A 21,235-nucleotide genomic window follows, 5' to 3' on the forward strand; every position below is an offset into this window, starting at 1 on the left:
GAACTAAGGTGTGGAAAAGTGTACCGAGAAAGAAATGAACAGACGATACCAGTGGCGCCTTATAACCTATGTCTGATTGGATTACCGTGTGTGTGCAGCCTTTGCCAAAAGAAATGAATCCACTACATGCATGATTTCAGCCATTGCTACTGGACATTACCAGCACATTAAGGAAAAAGAATGGATGAGGACAGTCAAGGAACACTGGCAATGGCCAATAATGTCAAGAGTGCAGGCCAATAATGTAATTTACAACTAGCCCAACTTTCAGCATTAGATCGTTTCTCCCCTGGTGGGCAGCTGAAGAAATGCCGCCCCTTGATCCCACCCTCGAAAGGTCGAGCTTACTGCCTAGCCCTTTGAGGGGGGACTCTGCAATCAGAATGGTTAATATGGGCAAACATTCCAATTCATTTTTCCCCGAGGTGTTCCTTTTACGTGGGGAAATAATCTGAAGCAGAAAATGAGAAGACTGCATTTTTCTAGTGTTCTGCCAACAAAAATTGGGTTTGGAATTCGCGTGTATTTGGGCAGCGGCAAGCCATGCATTTTTTTTATCGTAGCGACACTTGCCGATTGCAGTAGGCTGCACCGTGGACTCGCATTTATGTTGCAAATGCATCCAAATTGCAAAATTGTTTAATGTACCACATTCAAAATTGTGTAATGGTCATATCAGAAAAACAAACAAGAAATAAAGCCAAATTGCTTATGCACCTCTCCCCCCCCCCTCTTTTTCTTGACAAAGCGTGTATGTACTGTATTTACCCAATTCTAATACACACCTTTTTTAGAAGAAAATAGGTCTAAAAATCACATGCGCATTAGAATCGAGTGCAAACCGAAACCCGATCCATTGCATTCCATCGTGATTGCAAGGCAGAGGAAGTTTACTCGTTGCTGGCAACCATGGTATCACATTTCCTCATCGTTTTCCGTAGTCGCAGCAGCCATTTTCAATCGGATGGAGTGCTGCCTTCGTTGCAGTGAGCTGTATCAGTACGACGTACTCGTATATTCACTCAGCAGACTATCATGCTCAATAATTCCTGGGCAAATGGATGCAGCGGCCACGAAGACATATCGTCTCCGCTATGAGAATGGCGTTAACTCTTTAGTTACCATGCCTATTCAAATCGATCACGAGTGATTGATGCTTTAAATCGTCAATTTAGACATGCTGGCACCATTTCTTATCCACTTAAGGTCACCCAGTAGTTGGTACGGGCATTGCACTTTCAGAATCAGTTTAAATTTTTCTGCTCTGGCGACGTGATTTTTGACAGACCTTTTTGCGAACTAATGTGCGCATTTTGTAGAAAAATGGGCGTGGCTGTCACCCTCTGGTGCGCTCGAGAAAAAAGCATGCCGCTCACGATTTCACCGCACTAGCATCAAAACTTTGTAATCAAATGGCTCCCAGTAAGTCAAGAATTAAATCATATCGCTGGCTTTGCCGTCCGACAGTGTTGAGCGGTGATAATTACATGAAGATGATGTCAGCTGTTCAGTAGTGAGCTTTGGTTTGGAGTCCGAGTCGTTTTATTCCACCAAAGCGTACTTCTGAAGGTCTGCCGCATGTGCAATATGTGGACCTGGCGTTTTCAACCAGTTTCCAAGAGTTTCAGTTTCGCTTCTCTTGTAAAGTCCCAGCAAGGGGCGCTGCCGGTGTCACTATGTAGTTATCGAAAGTCGCTCCCATGGCATTGTCCCGCGTAGCTGCGTTGCGAGGAAAGCGCCTCGCTCGAAACTATGCTGCAACCACACTTGAATTTAGTGGTGAGAACTTGAGTTATAATTCCAAGGATGACAGCAAAGCAGATTCAAGCCCTGACGGCAACGGTGCTTTGTTTATGGCCTTGAGCGGTATCCTTCCTTGTGCACGCTTATCTGCCGATCTTTTTGCACACCCTGAGAGTTCTACTGGATATCTTCAGGGTGCATGTTTCGCTTGGTCATGATATGCTGCCATCAGCAGCAAAGAAACTTACGCCAAGAAGGCCGCCCACAGCACATCTCGGCCCAGCACTACGGAGCAGCGCAAGACAGTTTACAACGGCGTGGGATTTCTTTCTACTCTTCTTCAGTGCAGAAGTGATAAAGACAATCTGCGAAAATGCAAACAGATATGCTTGGATGCATAATTCTGTAGTTTCCCAGCTACGCTGAGAGCGATCAGTCCTGGAAAGAGGTGCATGACTGCAGACGAACTCCAGACGTACTGTTTTCTTCTAGTCTGTGTGTGTCACTTCGCGCTACAATCCAAGAATATGTTATCGCACCAACTTACCCAACTTTCTAGCCTTTTGCATTATATGTGAAGTATGCTTCACAAAACCCAGGAACTGCTTCACCGCATGGCATAAGCGATGAAGAAGTTTCTGGTCTTAGTTTCATTTTTGTGTGCGAAGAATGGCGGTGTACTGAGCATTTATTTTTTCAGACACTATTCCTGGGTTATTTATCTTTGAAATGTATATTCTGAATTTTTTTTCTAGATATCATGTTTTGTTATTGCTGTTTTTATCGATTGGCAACAAAAATGGTGCTTTCTGAGATTTTTATGTGTTACCTAATAATTATTTTTTTGTTTTCCAATGTATCTTTTTGGAAAGAGCATTTCATTATGCACAAGATGGTATGCAGCAATGTGTGGTGGAACATTATTTGTAGTGGTAAATAATTTTTTCCGAGACCTATACAAGATGACCATGTTCTCACGGTAATGAAAGAGTTAAGTGGAAAGTTATCTTACACGCGGAGGATAGTGAAAACAAAGCTGCAGCGTGCGAGTTCAGTGTACCTGAGACTTGCGTTTGCGACTGGCAAAAACTGAAGAAGTCAATTTTCGACAGTGAAACCTCAAGTAAAGGCCGCCATGGTCTGCGAACAGGGAAGTTCCCGGACCTTGAAGACGAGCCGGCCGACTTTATCAGGAAGCTCTGAGTGGACCAAATGCCCGTGACCACGGAGGCGCTGAAGGTAAAAGCCCTTGAACTTGCCAAGAGTTGAGGCCTTCCGAGAGGCCAGTTTAAAGCAAGCCGTAATTCGACAGCAGATTTATAAAGCGAGAAGGATTTTCTCTGCGAAGGCAGACTGGCATGTGCCAGAAATCACCACAGGAAAACTTGAAGAGAAGCTGTTTTCATTTCAGTGGTATGTCTTATTGTTGTGAAACAGCAACACTATCAACTCTGCATGTCAACTAGGCCAGATCGTCATTCCCAATCTGGCCGAGTTGATATGAGCTGGCCAGCCAACTCAACAGTGGAGTTGACTGGAGCCAAACAAGTTGCCCTGCTTTTGCTTGGGAATGAAAAGACATAGGTAATGCTGACTTGTACAGCAGATGGCCACAAGTTTGTGTCCTTTCTTGTTTTTATAGACAGGACTCTCCACCAAAGGCTGCAAATTTTTCCCGAGGTGTTGTAGTGCGCGCCAACGAGAAAGGTTAGATAGACGCCGACCTCGTCCTTGACTGGATAGACTGTGCATAGCGCAAGAGGCCGGGTGCTAGCTTAGGGCTCTTAAAAAATTAAATTATGGGGTTTTACGTGCCAAAACCACTTTCTGATTATGAGGCATGCCGTAGTGGAGGGCTCCGGAAATTTCGACCACCTGGGGTTCTTTAACGTGCACCTAAATCTAAGTACACGGGTGTTTTCGCATTTCGCCCCCATCGAAATGCGGCCGCCGTGGCCGGGATTCGAACCCGCGACCTCGTGCACAGCAGCCCAACACCATAGCCACTGAGCAACCACGGCGGGTAGCTTAGGGCTCTGTTCGAGGCTTGTGCTTGGTGCCTTTAAGTACCACCTGAACCTGTGTGTCAAGGACAAGCTAGCAGCTTGCCACACAGACCTGGTGGTAATACTGGGCGGGATTATTTCTCAGCTGCAGCCACTAGATGTGTGTATCAACAAGCCTGCAAAGGACCACATTCGGGTGCTTTATAGCGAGTGGCTGATGGATGGATATCACACATTCACAGCCAGCAGTAGGCTGAAGTGTACATCGATCGATGAAGTGGCATGGCGGGTGGCGGGAGCTTGGATTGGGATTCCATCAGCTATGGTCATAAAGTATTGTGAAAAAATGCGGCAATTCAAATGTGATGGACGGGATTGAAGACGAGATGTTTTGGTCCAAAAGTGAAAGGGAGTTTTCCGAGAGCGATATTGAGTGAAGTACAGGCCTAACAAAGAGGTTGTTCACTGTTGAAGATATAAAATTCTTTCAGCCACGAAAATCGGGTGCGCGTTAGAACTGGGGGTGCGTTGGCCTTGGATAAACACGGTATGTAATGAACACCTATTTGTGAGTTTCGAATGTGTTGTCTGAACTTTTTGTTGCTTTAATGTTGTCAGATCACTTCTAGTGATAAATTAATTAGTGCTTTTATTCCCATGTACTATTAAAGACAATTGAAACACCAACAGGTTAGGGCTTACTAGAACATACTCTTTCATTTCTGATTTCGCCAATTCATGTAATGTGGGCTTGACTTTGGCTTGGGTGCCTTAGTGCTAGGCTTGCATCATTGGCGATTGGATAAGTACTAGTAAAAGATTGTGCTAACGAGTTTGTATTTGGTGTTTTGCTTCATAATTTCTTGTTCGTGTTTCATTCATCCGTTATGGCGAAGTATCTTCAGCTGAAATCCAGAAGCAAACCTTGTCCAGACATACCAGTTATATTGTGATGCTTTGCACATTATAAGCATCAACCAAACGTTGCTTGCTGCCTTCTACCAAACCTGACTGAAATGCTCACCTTCAGGTTCCTCACTACCCTCTTCAAAGTCGTATGGATCTTGACTTCCATCACCGGATTTCTTTTTGGGCTCTGTGCTGGTAGTCTTCTTGCTGGTGCCACTGGAAAAAGAAGCCCAGAGAGGCCAGGATGACTGATCATGAAAGGAACTGATAAATGAAATTTAAGAACTCCATTTCTTTCTTTACGGAAATAAAAAGAAACAGCTAAAAATAGATCTGCTCTCACAAGGACTTCATTGAAGATTCAGGCAATCTTTTGTTGCTTGAAACAACAAAGCTTAAGAACAATACAGATGGTACGCTAACAACAAGAGCTAAGTCTGCACCCTCTTACATTCTCTCCTGCATTTACATCTTAATTTGGCTTGTCTGTTCTAAGACATACAAATTTCAGAAGCCTTTGCAGCGTGCTTTTTGACACCAGCATTGTTTCTGTCCCAAGTGACGTGGGTTACGGAACGCACATTCAAACATTGCAATCGAAAGGAATACAGAAAGACATACACTTGGAAACAAAAGTGTAATGCATTTTACTTTAGTTACGTCCACGACGGTGTGTGGTGATGCCATGCGCAAACATTCTTGTTGATGAGCCCAGCTGAAACTGCCTCAGTTTTGCACAGCCTCCTTTTTTAAGATCAAGATCTTCCATTACACCATCACTCTGACGCAAAATTTTATCCATAGAGCAAGGAGCTGTATGCTGCAGCCTTTGCTTGTATCATAGGCAGCAGGCTCTTGCAGCAAAGCTTGCACAGGGAACAATAAAATGTCCAACTGAACCACCTGCAGATTTCTCGACAGAAGGGCCACTAAATTTGAAACAACACATTGCGCGCCAGTCCGTAGTCATCACCACTGCATTCAAAGCTGTTGAGAAGCAGATGCGGGCACTTTTGTGTCCGTGCCATTGTTGGCATCTCCCGAGGTACTTCGTGTGTTGCCAGTTCTTCAGAGGGACAACCCAATGCTGTATCGACTATCTCAGCATTCGAAGCTGAGCAGGCCTGAAGTCCCAATATTGTGTGCCTTGCACTTGAACGCCCACGCAATGACTACCGTGGTGCAAGCAAGCAGCGTAACGACAAAAGTCAGACACTTGCCAAAGCTGCCAAAACTGAGCATGCCTGACGTCTCGATGTCGTGTACCGCGCATCCACACTGGCACGGCGACTGTCGTGGAGCATGCGCGCAGCGCAAAGATGAAAGCAGGGCGCAAGTCTTGCCCGGTTCTCCCAAATCGCTTCCCTATGACTATCGTGATTGGGAGTGTGCATAGTCTGCCAATCTCAAAGGCTACAGCTTACGTAGGCAGCAGGCACTGCAGGCTGTCTTTAGCCAAAGCCCTGAATTAAAGCCCTACAGCTGCCGGAACGCTGGTTCTCCGTTTCTCTGTGGTGTGTTTGAGGAAAAGGAGCAGGAAGGGCTTCAACTTGCAGACACGCGCCACGCTCTCTCTGTCATTGGCAGGGCAGGGGGCACGCGCAGGCCCAGGCTATTGCTCTGGCGCCTTAAGATTCCAAACTTTTTCCGGATTGCTCTTCGTACTAAGCAGAGGCCACTGCCTGCAGACTTCGAGTATTCCAGTCTAAAATGCATGTGTTTGGGTCAAGACCAAATGACTCTTCAGTTTAAGCAAGAATTTGAATAAAGCAACTTTGTTGTAACAATGGTTTACTGTATGTACAGTCGCGGACTGATTTTCCAGACTCCAAAAATTTGGACATGCTTGATTATTCGGTCTGCTTCGTGGCACCGCCATTCTCCCCATAGACCATAATGTATAACACAACTGCCGAAAGTTCGGACACCTTGCAACATCTCATTGGATTTTTCGGACGCTTCTTGAGCCAACTTGATCAAGAGCACCATGCACCAACTCTGACCGGTGCATGATTCGACTTGCTGAACGCCATTTTTGTTTTGAACGGAGCCTCCTTGCTGCCCCACGAAGTGGCGCTACTGCAAATCCCCGCTCATCATCATCGTTTCTGCCTAGTTCGATAGAGTGGTTCTACAGCAGTTCCGGTTTCAGCTTAGTAAGCCATGTCAAGACAATCCAGCAGCCGATTTGTTTCTTCGCATACGACGCTGCGAGTAGGCCACGTTTTTCGTTTGCGCGACTGGTGTCGGCATGGTGGTGTTTGCTTTGTGTGCTGTGTCGAGGGTCCGGTGACCCAACGTGGCATACGGAAACATCGAGTTAAGTGTATAATGGCGCCAACAGTGACCGCGCAGACTGCGCTGGAGAATGCCGGCAAGCGGGTGGTGGGAAGCCTAAGATTTGCTGCCTTCCGATGTGCTCCCTACTGACGCGGAAAATGTTCTGCCGAGACCTGTGCAGTGGTTGCATTGCGATTCCGGACACCGTCTCATTTGACAGTTTCACAGGTGCTGACACTGCTGTACTGTCATGCGCAGAACTCGACGACGATGAGATCATTCGTCAGGTTTCTGCTGCACTGCCGGACGATGACTCTGAGTCGGAAGATGGCGCACCATGTGCTACACTGCCGTCGCATGCGAAGCGTGTACAAGCAATGACTGTGCTTTCAGCCATCCGAGATTCAGGCTTATCTGATTGCGCATAAACAGAACAGCATGCAACGGCGTATTCACGATTTCTTCAAGCCTACTGCCGAGCCTGAATAAGTGCGTGGAAATAAAGGATTTCATTTTTTTTTTCTCAATCTGCTTTTTAGGACACCTGTTTATTTGGAAATTTTTGCAGTCCCCGTGAGGTCTGAATTAAAGCCCCTCCATCCACGCGCCTCGGCCGCCTTTTCCCCTCGCACCAAATCCGGTTCTAGCATTTCCGGTTTAAAAAGTTCCGGTTCCGGCGTTTCCGCTTCCTGGAGCTGCGCTGCGGAAATTACCGCTTTGACTGCTGTTAGACGATGGTGAGACGCCCGCGCATGCTTAGCAGAGCTGTGGCAGTCACCATGAGAAGAATGCAAAGGGGACAAGCTGGTATATTCCGCTGAAGTAGTAGTTCGCGGTCGCTGTTTTCCAAATGCATGAAAAACGGCAGTGCTCTCCAAGCGCCCAGGCCCTACATTCCACTGTACGTTGTCTCTCGTGGCACAACCCGTCGCAGGTTGACGCAAATCAGCGAACACGATCAGATCGCTGATTACAATAGGCGGTGGTTCTTGGATGGAATCGCATTCACAGTTTGAACCGCAGCTGGTGCAATCAAAGCCTCTCCATCGACGCGAAAGTAACCAACGCCAAAAAAAAAAAAAGGACATAGCATCAATTCCACTCGGAACAGGAAGCTGCAGCTACGCAAGTTCCGCTTGACGCCGGAAGCTAAGAGATGAGTGGGAGAGGAGCGTTGAGGAGGAGGGTAGGTTGGCGGTACTTAACCTGGTCGGCGGAAACGTGTATGGAGGGGCTTTAGTCTGAATAAACAGTCGGCGACTGTATACAGTCAAACCTCGGTTTAACAAAACTCATTATGTTAACAAACTATTTTCATTTTCCAATTTTAGTTGCATAGAAAACCATCCATTTTGTTTCGTGATTGAATGAAGTAATTTCATGACATGGTTCGATTTAACGAAGTTTTAGGCCATTTCAAGCATGTACTTGGAGCCTCTATGGCTAGCAAATCTAGCAAAAAACTATAATGTAAGCTGAGGAGGACACACAAGCATCTCTTCGCATGACAATTTCTAGTTACAAAAATTCTTTCGAAGTGCGCACGCTGGGATGCAGCATGCAGGAAATACTGCTGCAAAATTCGACATACAACAAATTGCGGAGGCTGTGGGGTGCGTGGCAGCTCAGAGCGCTCAGAAGCTGAAAATTCCTTCAGCACAAGGGGAATGGGGAACAGGTGAATGCAGTAACGTGATCGAACATGTGCCAAAGGGAAGATAGGGGGGAAGCGCACTTATCCGCCCTCTACCCCTCGCACGCTCTCTCCTCTCCTACACCTTTGCTGTAGCTGCGCATGGCTACCCATATGCGGGCCACGCACCTTATCTTAGAGGTAATATTTGGGAAGTGCAACGCAGAGTCGAGATGCTTGGTGCCTTGATGCACATTTCGTTGCGGTGCATCTAGTGTTGCTGTTCACATGACAGTTTCCGAGGCCCAGTGCAAAGCGTTTGCGCGGGTTGCAAGAAACAGTGTTCTTGGTCGTTGAGTGAGATCTTTGCCCGAGCGTGTGCGACACTGATAAAACTACGAACCTTACTTCGTGTAGTTGTCTCTTTGCTACCGCCCTCAATGCTTTGCCTTTCTGGTGAAACTGCCACTTTTTTTTTTTTTTTCTTGGGATGAATATCCGTATATTTTGAACTTTTGATGGTGGTGATGATGTTTATCATCATACCCTTTGAAATGATGTGGCGAAAAATGGTCCTCTAACCTGCTCAATTTAATCAGGTTTTACTACATGGCCACCTATCCTTCTACCTATCTGATGTCGATGTTAACTTTCGCATTTAAAACCACTATCACTATACTGTACAGTCACCTACTGCTGCAATGGCTCCAGTTTGATCAATTGTTTCTCTACTTAATTTTTCCCACCAATACTCTAAACATCTCTTACTTATCTGGAGTGCTGACCAGTTAGTCTTTCCATTTTGCTTAAATCACAACGCCTCTGGAAGGTGGATGTTCCCTATGGTTGTCGCTAGGTTGCACTATATTGCAATGCACCAAGTAGTTTCTGGGCGTTCTTTTTTTTTTTTTTTCAGCACACACACATGCCTCATCCTGTGACGCATATTTGCTCCAGTATGTTTTTGTCCTCAGGCAGCCAACTTCGGCATCAAATAGCAAGGCTCTGAACTTTGCGTTATCACTCATTTTCCCTCCCGATTTCTTTACGGCTTCTAACTTTTGTTTTTAGTTTGAGGGCACCAATTGATGACAGCTGCAGGCCCTAAGCGCGGTCAGCCATGCCATCTAAGATTTATGGGGTCACGTGACACAACACGCTAATCTCGGATGCCATAAGCCATGCCGATGCACTGCTCTCAGCGTGACCTGCGCCATGCGTGCTGATGCTTGTGACCCCGCCACTATGGCCCGACCTTCTTGCGAATTGTTTATAAGTTATTAATGACAGGATGCTAGCTACCAGGAATGTTCTGAGAATTCGTGAAATTATTTTTACTGCTCAAACTTCAAAACCTTCAATTAACGAAACTCACGATTTAACCAAGTTTTTCGCTGCAGGTGCCACTTCTTTATACCGAGGTTCGACTGTATTCGCAAGAATTACGGTCAGCCCCATAATTTTAACAGGCATTTCTGTCTGTTGTAAGCTCCCTTACAGTATTTTCAAGACATCTGTGCAAAGCAAAGCGATCAATGCAGTGGGTTCAAAAACAAGAAAATTGGGTTCAGTGACACCGTATTTGAAACGCCGGCACAGTATGCTGAACCATCCAGTCTAGTAGTCTCAGCAAGGTTAAAGTTGAATGAAAAGTAAACTGTTAATTGTTTGTCAACACGATGGCACGCCATCAATGTACTGGGATGTGCTCATTGTGGCAACTCACATAATCAGTGCATCCCCCCGTTTGTAGATAACATCATAGTATCTAGGCACTGTGACAGACTGTAATCTATAAATCAGTTGTGAGGATGGGGCACCAGTGCTGAGTGAGAAGCAGTTATGCCGATACATCCATGCCCATTACAACGGGTCCACATACAGCATACTTCCGGATATAGAAGACCATTCTTCTCCCTCACCTTGGTCTTCCTGTACAATATCAATGCAAAAAATTCCGCTTCTATTGGATCTGTCTAACGAACTATCAGCTACAATGGACAAAATTTTGTGCAAATTTTGCCTAGATCAGAGTCCTTTAATACCTTTTGACTAGTCTCAAAGTTTTAGGCCAAGTTTGCCACAAGGGCAGAAGCTGCCACTAAACGTGCCACTGCAGACTTCAATCACCTACAATCAGCTACAGCTACAGCCGGCGTCGTTGGCTTGCTTTGGCAATTTCCACTGCAATACTTGCCGACAGTGTCTCATGGCCATGTTTTAGAGCTGTTTTACATTCTGGTCTTTCTTTCACTTGCGTGGTACTAGCACAAGGTGCGTACACGTTTTTGCTCCATTTCCCCAGCCCCTTTGTGTATCATTCAGACTAGAGCTAATCTACAGTGCCTAGTACCGATGGTGAGCTTTGACCTTTGGCATACTAGATTACGAAAGGCCCTGTGGCTTGTAAAGCCTGAACTCATGGTGGCCAGTACTCCTGTGAGTATAGGAGACACCACAAACTTCTTCGCGCTGTGTAATCCCATGCTCGAGCTGAAGAAGCATGTGGGCCCTCCTACCTGGATTTATCGTCATCATCGTCACCGCCATCTTCATCTGAAGAGTCGCTCTCATCCTTCCTCCTGCGCTTGCGGGGCTTCTCGAGGACACGCTTAAAGTAGGCAAACTGAACAAGCTGAATGGCTGCCTTGGCGTCCTCAGGTTCCACTGTACGCGAGAAGCGAGCCTTGGCATGTGCCGTTGACAGACGAATCAGTGTTTCCAAGGTACGAGCCGTCACGGGTTGCGTCTGGAAAAAGGATGTGTCAGGAGTGTGAAGGGGTGGTCAGCAGCTGGCAAATGAAACGGTTTGTGCCACGGCAATGTGACCTTAAGCATTTGAACCTTGACTCAAAGGACAGAAGAAAAAATGTAGCTTAGAGCCGCAGAAAGTGTAGCTAGTTGGGAGGGATTCATATTGAAAGAAAGTAAGGCATGCAGACAGGGACACAAGAGAAGAGAACCAGACAACACAAATGCGGGCACTTGTGTTGTCTGGCTCCCTTTTCTCGTGTCTTTGTCTGCACGCCTTACGTCCTTTCACGAGGAATAATCTACTTACAAAAAGCGGCTTGTGCTAATAACTTGTGTTTTTATTTACCCTTGCCTAACTAGAGGTGACCACAAAAGTCGCCTGTTGTGCTGCATGCTTGCTTGCATCCACAATGGTCAAACTGATAAAATGCCATACTCTTGAAAAGGTGACAAAGTACTTGTGCATCAATCACATGACCACATTTAATACACTTAGCAAACTAACAGTTTGTGTAACAAGCAGTTAAGAACTTAAGGCTGAAGAATACATCCTTGGAAAGTTATACGTTTGCTCATGACGTCGCTCTCACCTTGCTTGCAAATGGAGCTCAGGAAAACGATATTGCAGTTGTAAGGAAGTAAAAAAAAAAGACATTGTATCATACAATAGACCAGGGGAAGAAAAGCTGACTGCAGGGTCAATTCATGCACTACCCAAACATAGTCTAATTTCATGTGCAAGAGGCTTATATGGCCCTTCCCATGATACCCAGGTGAGGTAGAACTCCTCAAAAAGATTACGCATTTTAAAAATACCCCCAAATACAGCATGCATAAATAAGGATCTGCAGGCTTTCCTGCAAGCTAACTTGCAGCCAGCCAGCTCAGTACTGAGTTAATTCGTTATTAGGATTACAAATTGGGCAAGTCGGTAATGACCCATGTTCAACAGCACCACTTTAATAGGCCCCTCACCAGGCCCCATAGCAAATTTTGGTTATACGTTGGAAGTTGTTCTGTGTCCTCTAGGAAGCGTTCTGCTGCAAAAATTTTTTAAATCGGCTCATTAACCCTTTCGCTGTCGGACGTTTCTGGCCGTGACGCACCCCCAGTGTCGGCTTGGTTTCAGGGAACGAGCATAACAGGGAATGAACATAGCAATTTATTTTTGATTATGATTGGTATACAAATAACATAGTCAATGCAATATGCACATTTCAGTGTTCTGCAGCTGTTGTTAGTAAACATCATCATCATCATCAGCCTGACTATAAAATTTGTTCAGCATCCGAATCTGACGATGCGGAACCCTCTTCCTCTCATGCGACTTTGTCCGAGTCCGAATCCGAGCTCGGCTCGTATTCTGAATCGGAATTCAGCCACCGCTCCCATGAGCAGACGAAGGTCCCGCGCGCCGAGCCATCCGAAAGTAACCGCACGCAGGGAGGATGCGCTTTCAGTCGCCCGCGCAACGGAGAGAAATGAGACGTTGCGTGATCAAGACAGAGGGAGATGGAAAAAGGCTAAACAAAGTTCGAAGGGCTTTACGTTTACTGCTGCAAGTCGGAAGCGAGGGTGCGGCGAGAGAGCGAAAGCAGCAATCGAGTCACTCTTTTTGGAGAGGCAACGGCACGTGCGCCTGAACTTGACGCGCCGTAGCAGGCACACCAACAGAAGAAAAATAAAAACCTTCAAACCAGCGGAGATTACCGAACAACCCTTGAACCCATAACCACACGCGCGCGACGCATGATCCAGCGAACGCGGAGCCACCGCGCCACTCAGTAAAGAGAAAATGGGGAGTGGCAGTCGCACCGCACTCTTCAATACATGGACTAACACAGGACGGGGCGAATATACGAACTTGTAGAAAGAGTCAACAGATGGCGTGGCCAATCCAGGAGCGCCTGCTTTGCGCTCAGGCATGAAATTTTGAACGCACGATAGAGAACGTACCGGTACGTCAGTGACACCGTGGGGGGGAAGCGCGATGACGTACCGGTACGTCCGTGACAGCGAAAGGGTTAATAGCCGAGATAGAATACTTCAGTGCCGCGAACCCATGATTTCAGGAGGCGAGCTTCACTGCAAACATAGACGCTCTTTCCACTTGCCCCGTCTAGCCTCCGCAAGTGAAATTCCTTCCCTTCATTCTCCCACATTGGACGTCGAGGATCGCGTGACGCATATGTCACGGGCCCCGCCTTCATTCCCTTTTCTCCTCGCTTTTTTAACGCGACAGCGTTAAGGAGCTCGTGTCGCAGAAAAGCCGGTGCCGTCGGCGTCAGCGGCGTTGGCCATGTGCGATAAATACCAGAAGGCACTTCATAAATAAAGAACATCTTGCAAGATGGGCTGGTGGCAATCAAACCAGGGTCTCCGGAGTGTGAAACAGAGAGGCTACCACTCAGCCACGAGTTCGTTCCTTGAAAATGGGACAAAATCGCCTCTAGTGAATGCGGTGTTGCCTTAGAAAGGTGCTGTAGAAAGTTATACTGCGGTGTATATCGGTAATTATGACCATGTAACCTACAGAAGTCGCAGTTTCACGAGTAGCGAAGTACGTTTCCGCTACATTTCTTCTGCGCTCTGCGCACACACAGAGCCATCTTGCGGCAAACACAGAAGACCGCCTCCTCACAATGTACGGCGCTGCCCCGACATGTGGCGCACCACTCGCCCCATGGTCGCATCCGTCTTCATGGCGCGTTGGGGCCCGGCTATCTGTGCTGATCGCGACGTTTGGCTGGCGTAGCGCGTTTGAGTAGGCGGTGCGAACGGGGTGCGATAACGCTATCGCGTTCCACTCTTGAAGGCGAAGCTTAAGCGTCCTCCAATTTTCTTTTTTTTCGGTGCAGCGCACTTCCGCTGATGGCGTTGCACGCGAGCTGTTGCGATTGTCTCGTTTTGCGCAGCGCAAGATTTTGCACGCTGTGCACGAGGACACCAGACTAGTGCTATAAGTCTGTGCTACACGAATACCGAGACAGACACAAGCAGATCCCAGAGCATGATCACGGGCTGGAACGCGGTAGAAAGTGACATAGTTTTGGTGCCTGCGTGCACGACTGCACGACGTGGGAACAGGCAGACAAAACGGAAGTACATCTCTTGCTGCGGTGCAAAGTAAAACAAAAACATGCAGACATTCGGTTTGTCTGTTTTATTATTTCTCTAAGCTTTAATTCGTCTATTCTAGCAACATATTACACAAATAACAGATGTTGGTTTGAATAATTCTCAAAGTCACATGTCACCATGAGCGACATCACAGCGCGAACATGTGTATGTAGGCGCACTAGCACGGGTACGTCATCCTCCAGCTTGGAGCGCAGCGGCTACGAGTAGAAGGCAAAACGGTGTTCGGTTTGAAATTTGAGATCTATCCGCACATAGCGATGCAATACTTTGCAGACACGTTCGTTATCGCACATCGTATGCTCTGCGCTTGTCAGCTCAAAATGGCCAGACCTGGTGAGGGGCCCTTTAAGACAAGGACAAGGGAAAAAGAAAAAAAAAAAGAATTGCAGCACACATCCAGTGTTCTTTTACATGTCCCTGTTAAGTGGTGATGTTGAACATAGATGAGCTCATTCATTCACATATCGCAGTGCAAGTGCCAATGTATTGAGAACAATTTAATTTGTGCAACTAACATGGACTAAACCATTCATGCAGCCCAAAGTAAATCGAGAAAAGAAATAGAAAAGGAAAAACAAAGTACCCTAGCAACATCTGTGTTTTCAGTGTCGAAGGAGCGTAGCCGAGCGTACTCCTCGGCTATCTTGTCGCACGCAGCTTGCGTCAGAGTCGGCTTGATGCCCTTTGCGATGTGGATGTATTTCTTCATGAACTCTACGCTGATCGTCTTCTCCCTGGGGGCACAAAGGAGCAGGCATTCCACACCAGTGCTTTACGACATCAAGGCGTCTATATATGGCAAAACTCTGAAGTTAAAGGAGTACCGTCTCGCATGTTATTTAAACTTTTCTACAAGCTTGTAACATTTGAAAGAGTGATACCTAGCAAACGTGAAGGTTGGGAAACATGGGATATTTTAATTTGTTACTGAAGTTGTTCTCGATATACCAGACCCGATGTCAGATATTACGTGACAGCAGTACACAAAGCTGAGCAAGTTTTGCTCACATTGTCTGACAATAAGGCTAGCTGTGAGGATATTGCTTATGAAAAATTTAACAAGAGCACTGCACGCATTTCTTTTGGCAGCGCTCATGTATGGTAGCTGTATTAATTGCAGAAACAGAGTGAACTTTCGTATTGTGTCACGACATATCCACAGGTGCTGAAACCAAAATTGGTTCTCAGAGACAAGTATTATGATAAATTATGCAGGCTATTCCCACACTTGCCAGTATTATTCTTTAGGTTTGCGAGGGCTAGGACCTACACAATGTAATGATAAGTAATAGATGTGAGTACTAATGTGAGTAGCACTGCACACATCACTTTCACAGCAACACACGCTATCTTTTAAATTGTGAAAGTCCCTTCACTTATTCTTCCCCTTTCCATCCAGTTCCAATTGTGCATGATCACCATGCTGTACTCATACAAGCCTTTCTTGTTTCTAAACATAGTGGCCCTACCCACTCGCTTTTGTGCACATTATAAAAGACAGACTATAGAAGCTGATGCACTGGCAGGCTATTGTAAATGCAGAACTTCTAACCATCTCCAACAATGGATCAGGGAGGTAGTGGGCATCAGCCTGCTGCCGGTGGTTGGCGGCGACCAGTTAGTGTGCCGGTGTGCTTATGAAAGGGGCCGCGCAGGTCGGGTCAGAGGCCGAAACTTCTTTTAAAAATGCCCACTGTGCATTGATGCGCGTCCTGCAGGACCTTTAATAAAGCTTATAGTACCATCCAATCCAACAATTTTTTTAGAGACCTAAGAAGCATCATTCCATCTTATGCTCTTGGCCATGTTGTATATAGTAGCTAGTATACTTAGGGCTTACGGCAGCGAAAGCACAAACCAGAGTAAAGATGAAAGGACTGAAGAAAGGCATCCCTCAATACTGCCTCAAGAGCCCCGATTTTTGTTTGCATGTTCGTTTACTCTTAATTCATTTGTATGTACCATATTTGTTAGAATCTAGGATGATATTTTTTTTTCAAATTATCATATACCAAACTCTAGGGTCGGCTTAGATTTAAGAATCTTAAAAAATGTGCCAGTTTTTAATTGAAATTGATAAATATGGTACCTATTGCCATCTAGAAAAGTCAGTATTGCAGCCACTACTAGCCGCACCAGTAGCCAACTGAAGTACATGAACAACAATGCCATTTTGACCCGTGTCATATTGGCGTGTGGCATGCCGTTATTCTAATGGCACCAAACAAGCGATGCCACTATGCTGCCACTTTCACACAAAATGTTGTGCTAGCTGCAGAGAGGCATCGTCAAACATTCAAGCCAGGCGGGACTTCAGCATTAATGAGAAAAATGTCCATGGTTGGAGGGGGCAACAGGAGATGCTTTTTGGATGTGCCGGCCACAAGGAGATGACAGCGATAAGAAAGATAGCGACGTAGAATGATCGGCATGTTCATATTCAATAAATGCTGTTTTCATTTTGTGAATGCTGTCCCTGCTATTTTGTTCGGCCTACATTTGAGGCAAGTTTCACCATGAATCCAATCTAACTAGGTAACTTGGTTTGAAGACTCAATTTTACTTACGTCCTGCGCTTGGAACCATGCAGCAGCACGTCGTGCTTCTCGTAAATAGGCGTCTCCTTGTCACCGTCTTTGTCAAGTTCATCTGGGTCATGTGTTGTGAGCAGGTCTGCTGTGCTTCGGATGGGCAATGCTGTATGGGCGCAACAGGACAAGAAAAGTTACAGAGCTCTCATTTGAAATGTGAAAGAGTCATCGTCATGCAGTTCCAAGCAAAGAAGTGTCACTCACGTTCGCCATCCTGCTCCCCTGGGTTTCTGTACTGGTGTATCCGAACAACGTGGTCTGCAACTTCTCGATCACTCTCTGGATCCATCTAGTGCCCCATGACAAAATGTGGCAAAAAAAAAAAAATCTTTGTGAAGAAAGAATGTTGGGTCAAATAGTAGTAAATGGTCATTTATAAATGTATGCAAAGGATAGGAAGGAAATTTCTGCTGGCACCACTGTTACTCTCAAGCTCGAGTGGCTGATACTCGAAAGGCAGCCTTGTTTACTGTAGCTAGTACTTTAACATGGCATTACGCACACCGAAATCACAGTCATGTCTTTTGATGGCCACCTAAGAGAAAAAGAAACAAGGAGGGTGGGCGAGTGGTGGAGACTACTGCGTTTATTTCAATCTAGGCCAATAGCTTGTTTTAGAACATGAGTTACAAAACTTTAAGGTCAACTTACATTCTAAGATTTCATCAGAAATCATTGGAAATGAAAAAGTGACCCGCTGCTGGCACCAGCGCTAAAATACAACAGTGTAGTTATTATTATCGACGGCTGGCAGCCGCACAGTACTAACATCTCAATGTAACGGCACGCCGTTTTGACCACATTCTACACGGCCAGTGTGGGCACAGTCATGGCTTTTCAAAGTTCGCATTTGACGAGATGCTGGCGCTGAGCATGCCATGCCAGTACAGTGATGCCCACAGTGAGCCGGGACAAGTGCGTGGCTGGCACTACTCATTGGCAATTAGTGTCAATTCCTCTTTGCGGCTGTTGACATTTACTATTATCTTGGTCAACTTGCATTTGAGGGAAGTTTTTTTCGGAGTTTCCGAATTTGGTGAGCTGGCTTAAAATCGAGGCTGGGTCAGATTAGAGTTAATTACTGAATGCAAAGTCAATGGTTAAATTGTAGCTGTGCCAAATCCCCAAACCAGTCTTTATAGAGCCTAATGTACAACAGGACCTTGTTCGTGCATTTTAGGTAAACACTTGAGAAAAAAAAATGTACTAACCAGAAAAATATACGACTCAAAGTCACTAAAAATGTTGGCAGACTCAACTGTAGTTGACATCTACGTAATGTGAAGTGTTGCGCAAATTGCTGCAGCACAAGACACTGGCGTGTGTTAAGCTGGTGAGGTCCAAGCAGTCTGAGATGCACACTGCTGTTTTTGTGGCTTCGGCAAGCTTATGTTTGCGCACCTCGAATTTAGCCTGCTTCAGCGGACAGGATCCAGGGGCCACAAAATATATCATACAACCACAGCTTGGTGACCTACCGAACACTGTGGCTGAAAGATTGTGTTTTTCGGGAACGTTTCAACTGGCAATGAGAAAGGGCAACTGTATTGCGTCATTTTTGTGTGCTTGATCGCAAATGTTGGTGCCGAGAAATAGCACGTAGAGCAATCATGTTGACAAAGTTCTACTGCAATGACTAACCGCCTAAGCTGCATTGGCTCATCGTATGCCTACTGGTTAGTGCATACCAGAACAACTTTTTGTCGCATAGAGGCTAACTGCACCATCTCAACTCGCAATATGGCTAACATCACGCTGCGCCACAAAATATCTTATGCTGTTCCACAAAGTGCAGAGACCATTTTACTAATGATTTGCGGCTTTTGAGGTGATGCCTCTGTAGATAAGCATTTCTGGCAACCATATCGCGATAAACTTCATTTCTCTTGTCAGTAGCATGTGTGGTACAGTGCCGTTGGAAGCATACTGCATGCTTTTAATAACCTAAAGGCGCTAATATTTGCCACCTGCTGCCCGAAGTCGCCGCATTGGCTCAGCAGGTTACGTTGCCCAATTACGCACTGCCTGCATAACCAGGAGTGGCGCGGGCATGAAGAAACAGATGCTCGTACGAACATGTCCAAGTGTACCGGCAAGAAGACACAGTGTGTGGTTAGTAGGCGACATGCTGCACACAATTAACGACATGGGATGATTGGCATCATGCAGTGGCAAGTACAGCGCGGAAAGTGCAGCTGGTTCTCATTCAGGTGATTGCTGAACAAGCACGCACACACATACATTGGAGAAGGCTCAATGAGTTGATACATTGTTCACTCTGCCATTTCACTCCCCTACCAAAGCTTAAAGATGCTGCTTGGTGTTGCCTGTCCTTCTCACAGCGCTGTTGGAGAAGGAAAACAGAAAGAGGAAAGAAAAAAAGATACTCTCTATGTGCCTATTTTGACAAACAGTTATTGTGGCGTTGCACTTCTTGCTTTGTTGGCGGAAGTGCATGTAAGGATACACAAAATTGTAGTTGCCTATTGGTGCGTAGTAATGACCCAATCCCGCCAGGCGCATACTAACGAGGTGTAACTGCACACAACTTCAATTCTAAGCACACTTCCAAGGTTTAAAGACAAAAAGAGGTGCTAAAGTTCGAGTTAATGAGTTAGCAAACAATCTTGAATGGTTCTAAAGGAAAGCTGTTAAGTTAAAGATAAGCTACTTTACGATTTCTGCCTGAGTTAACGAAATTGAATGGTATTCGGTCACTTGTAATACGAATAATTTAGCAATCTAGCATTAATTTCTTTAGAAATTCAAGCAAACAAAATAATTTGCAGACAGAATTTGCCAACACTTGTGGGCTGCAGATGAGCATAGCATTTCTGATAAGCCCAAGCCACCAGGACTGACAGAACACTACATCATAAGCCGGAGTGCTTCTCTCCCCACATATTTCCATTTTGACACTAGTACACGCTTTGTGGCATAATGGATAGGCTTATTAAACTGCTGTTGTGTAGACTGTATTAATATGAACCATCACTGCTAGTCCCTACATTTCAAAAGTGACTAACCTTGTCAAGCATAATGAACAGCATGTCAAAACGAGATAGCAGGGAATCCTGGAGGCCAATGTTTTCCATTGGTGACTTGTACTGGTCATACTGAAACAAGAAATAACACAGCAATGAACATAGAAATGAACTTCTTGTGCCAAATATTATCAAAGGGGAACTCATAATGACTTAATAAATGTCTATTCTCTCCCTCTCTCTGGAGGACTGAGCTAGTTAGTACTGTACATAATGAAGACGATACAAAACTGGACAAGTTGATACTGGTTAATGGCTAATAACAACAGCACACCGAAAACAATGGTAGGTGTAGACATAACGCAAGTGCTGACTATTAACTGGAAAACTTATTGAAGGAACAAGTTATAGTACGCTTCAACCACGCATTTGCCTGAAAGGCAACGAAAGACCATGACAAAGGATTGTGGCTATATCAGTTAATACGAAATAAATAAACAGAAAAAAGCAAGAACAGAAAATGCACGTGAAACTTGTAGTGCCTGTAACATGCAGAAAGCAGGATCACATTGTCTGAATCAGCCTTCAGTAGCCCTCCAGAAAAAAAAAAGTTTCTTCTTTTTATATTGCACAAATCGGTCGATAGTTGAGCGCCCAACTGCTTTCAATTGTTTTGTAACTCCTTTTCTTTCATAATTACTACTGCACAAAACATGAAGACGAAGGGGAGACACGAAAATACAAGAGCAAGTGTTGGCTATCAAGTGACGTTTTTTTATAGAGGTCAAACTTCTCTCACATGCTCGCGATAATGACCACCATCAGCACACCACTATCTAACAGGACACACCGGCATCAAACTAATGGGTGCCTGGTAACTTAACCGTCAGATATCCAAGAGAGCAAGCTCATTGTCCAGAAGGGTCAGCGACGGCTGGCTCACGTAATACCAAAATGCTAAAAGTGTACTTTTTTTTATGTGCAGTGTCTCCACTAACATGTTTGCTACGGAAGAGTACTTGTGCTCGATCGAACTGCGCTTGGCATATGCTGCTCTTACAATGAGCGGCGAGACGCAACTGGCTGTCCGATTTAACATTGTGAAGATGCCCATTGAGAGGTTTGTTCAGACACCTTCCCGTCTGCCCCCTGTAGTTATGAATCCATACCAACTAGCCCAATTCGCCGTTTTCC

At 45.6% G+C, this 21,235-nt stretch overlaps 1 protein-coding gene across 1 annotated transcript in view; it reads right to left on the minus strand.

The window, feature by feature from the left end:
- Positions 1–21,235, minus strand: part of Mcm3 (minichromosome maintenance 3) — a 39,281-nt gene that overhangs the window by 6,881 nt on the left and 11,165 nt on the right. The window contains exons 11-16 of the mRNA XM_050184782.3: positions 20,084–20,173; positions 17,262–17,346; positions 17,034–17,163; positions 15,050–15,200; positions 11,091–11,320; positions 4,774–4,874 (exon numbers count right to left, since the gene is read on the minus strand). Of these exons, the coding sequence (XP_050040739.1) occupies positions 4,774–4,874; positions 11,091–11,320; positions 15,050–15,200; positions 17,034–17,163; positions 17,262–17,346; positions 20,084–20,173 (787 nt within the window). The remainder of the gene's footprint in view (positions 1–4,773; positions 4,875–11,090; positions 11,321–15,049; positions 15,201–17,033; positions 17,164–17,261; positions 17,347–20,083; positions 20,174–21,235) is intronic.

This window comes from Dermacentor andersoni, chromosome 4 (assembly GCF_023375885.2).
Source record: "Dermacentor andersoni chromosome 4, qqDerAnde1_hic_scaffold, whole genome shotgun sequence".
Classification (NCBI taxonomy): Eukaryota; Metazoa; Arthropoda; class Arachnida; order Ixodida; family Ixodidae; genus Dermacentor; species Dermacentor andersoni.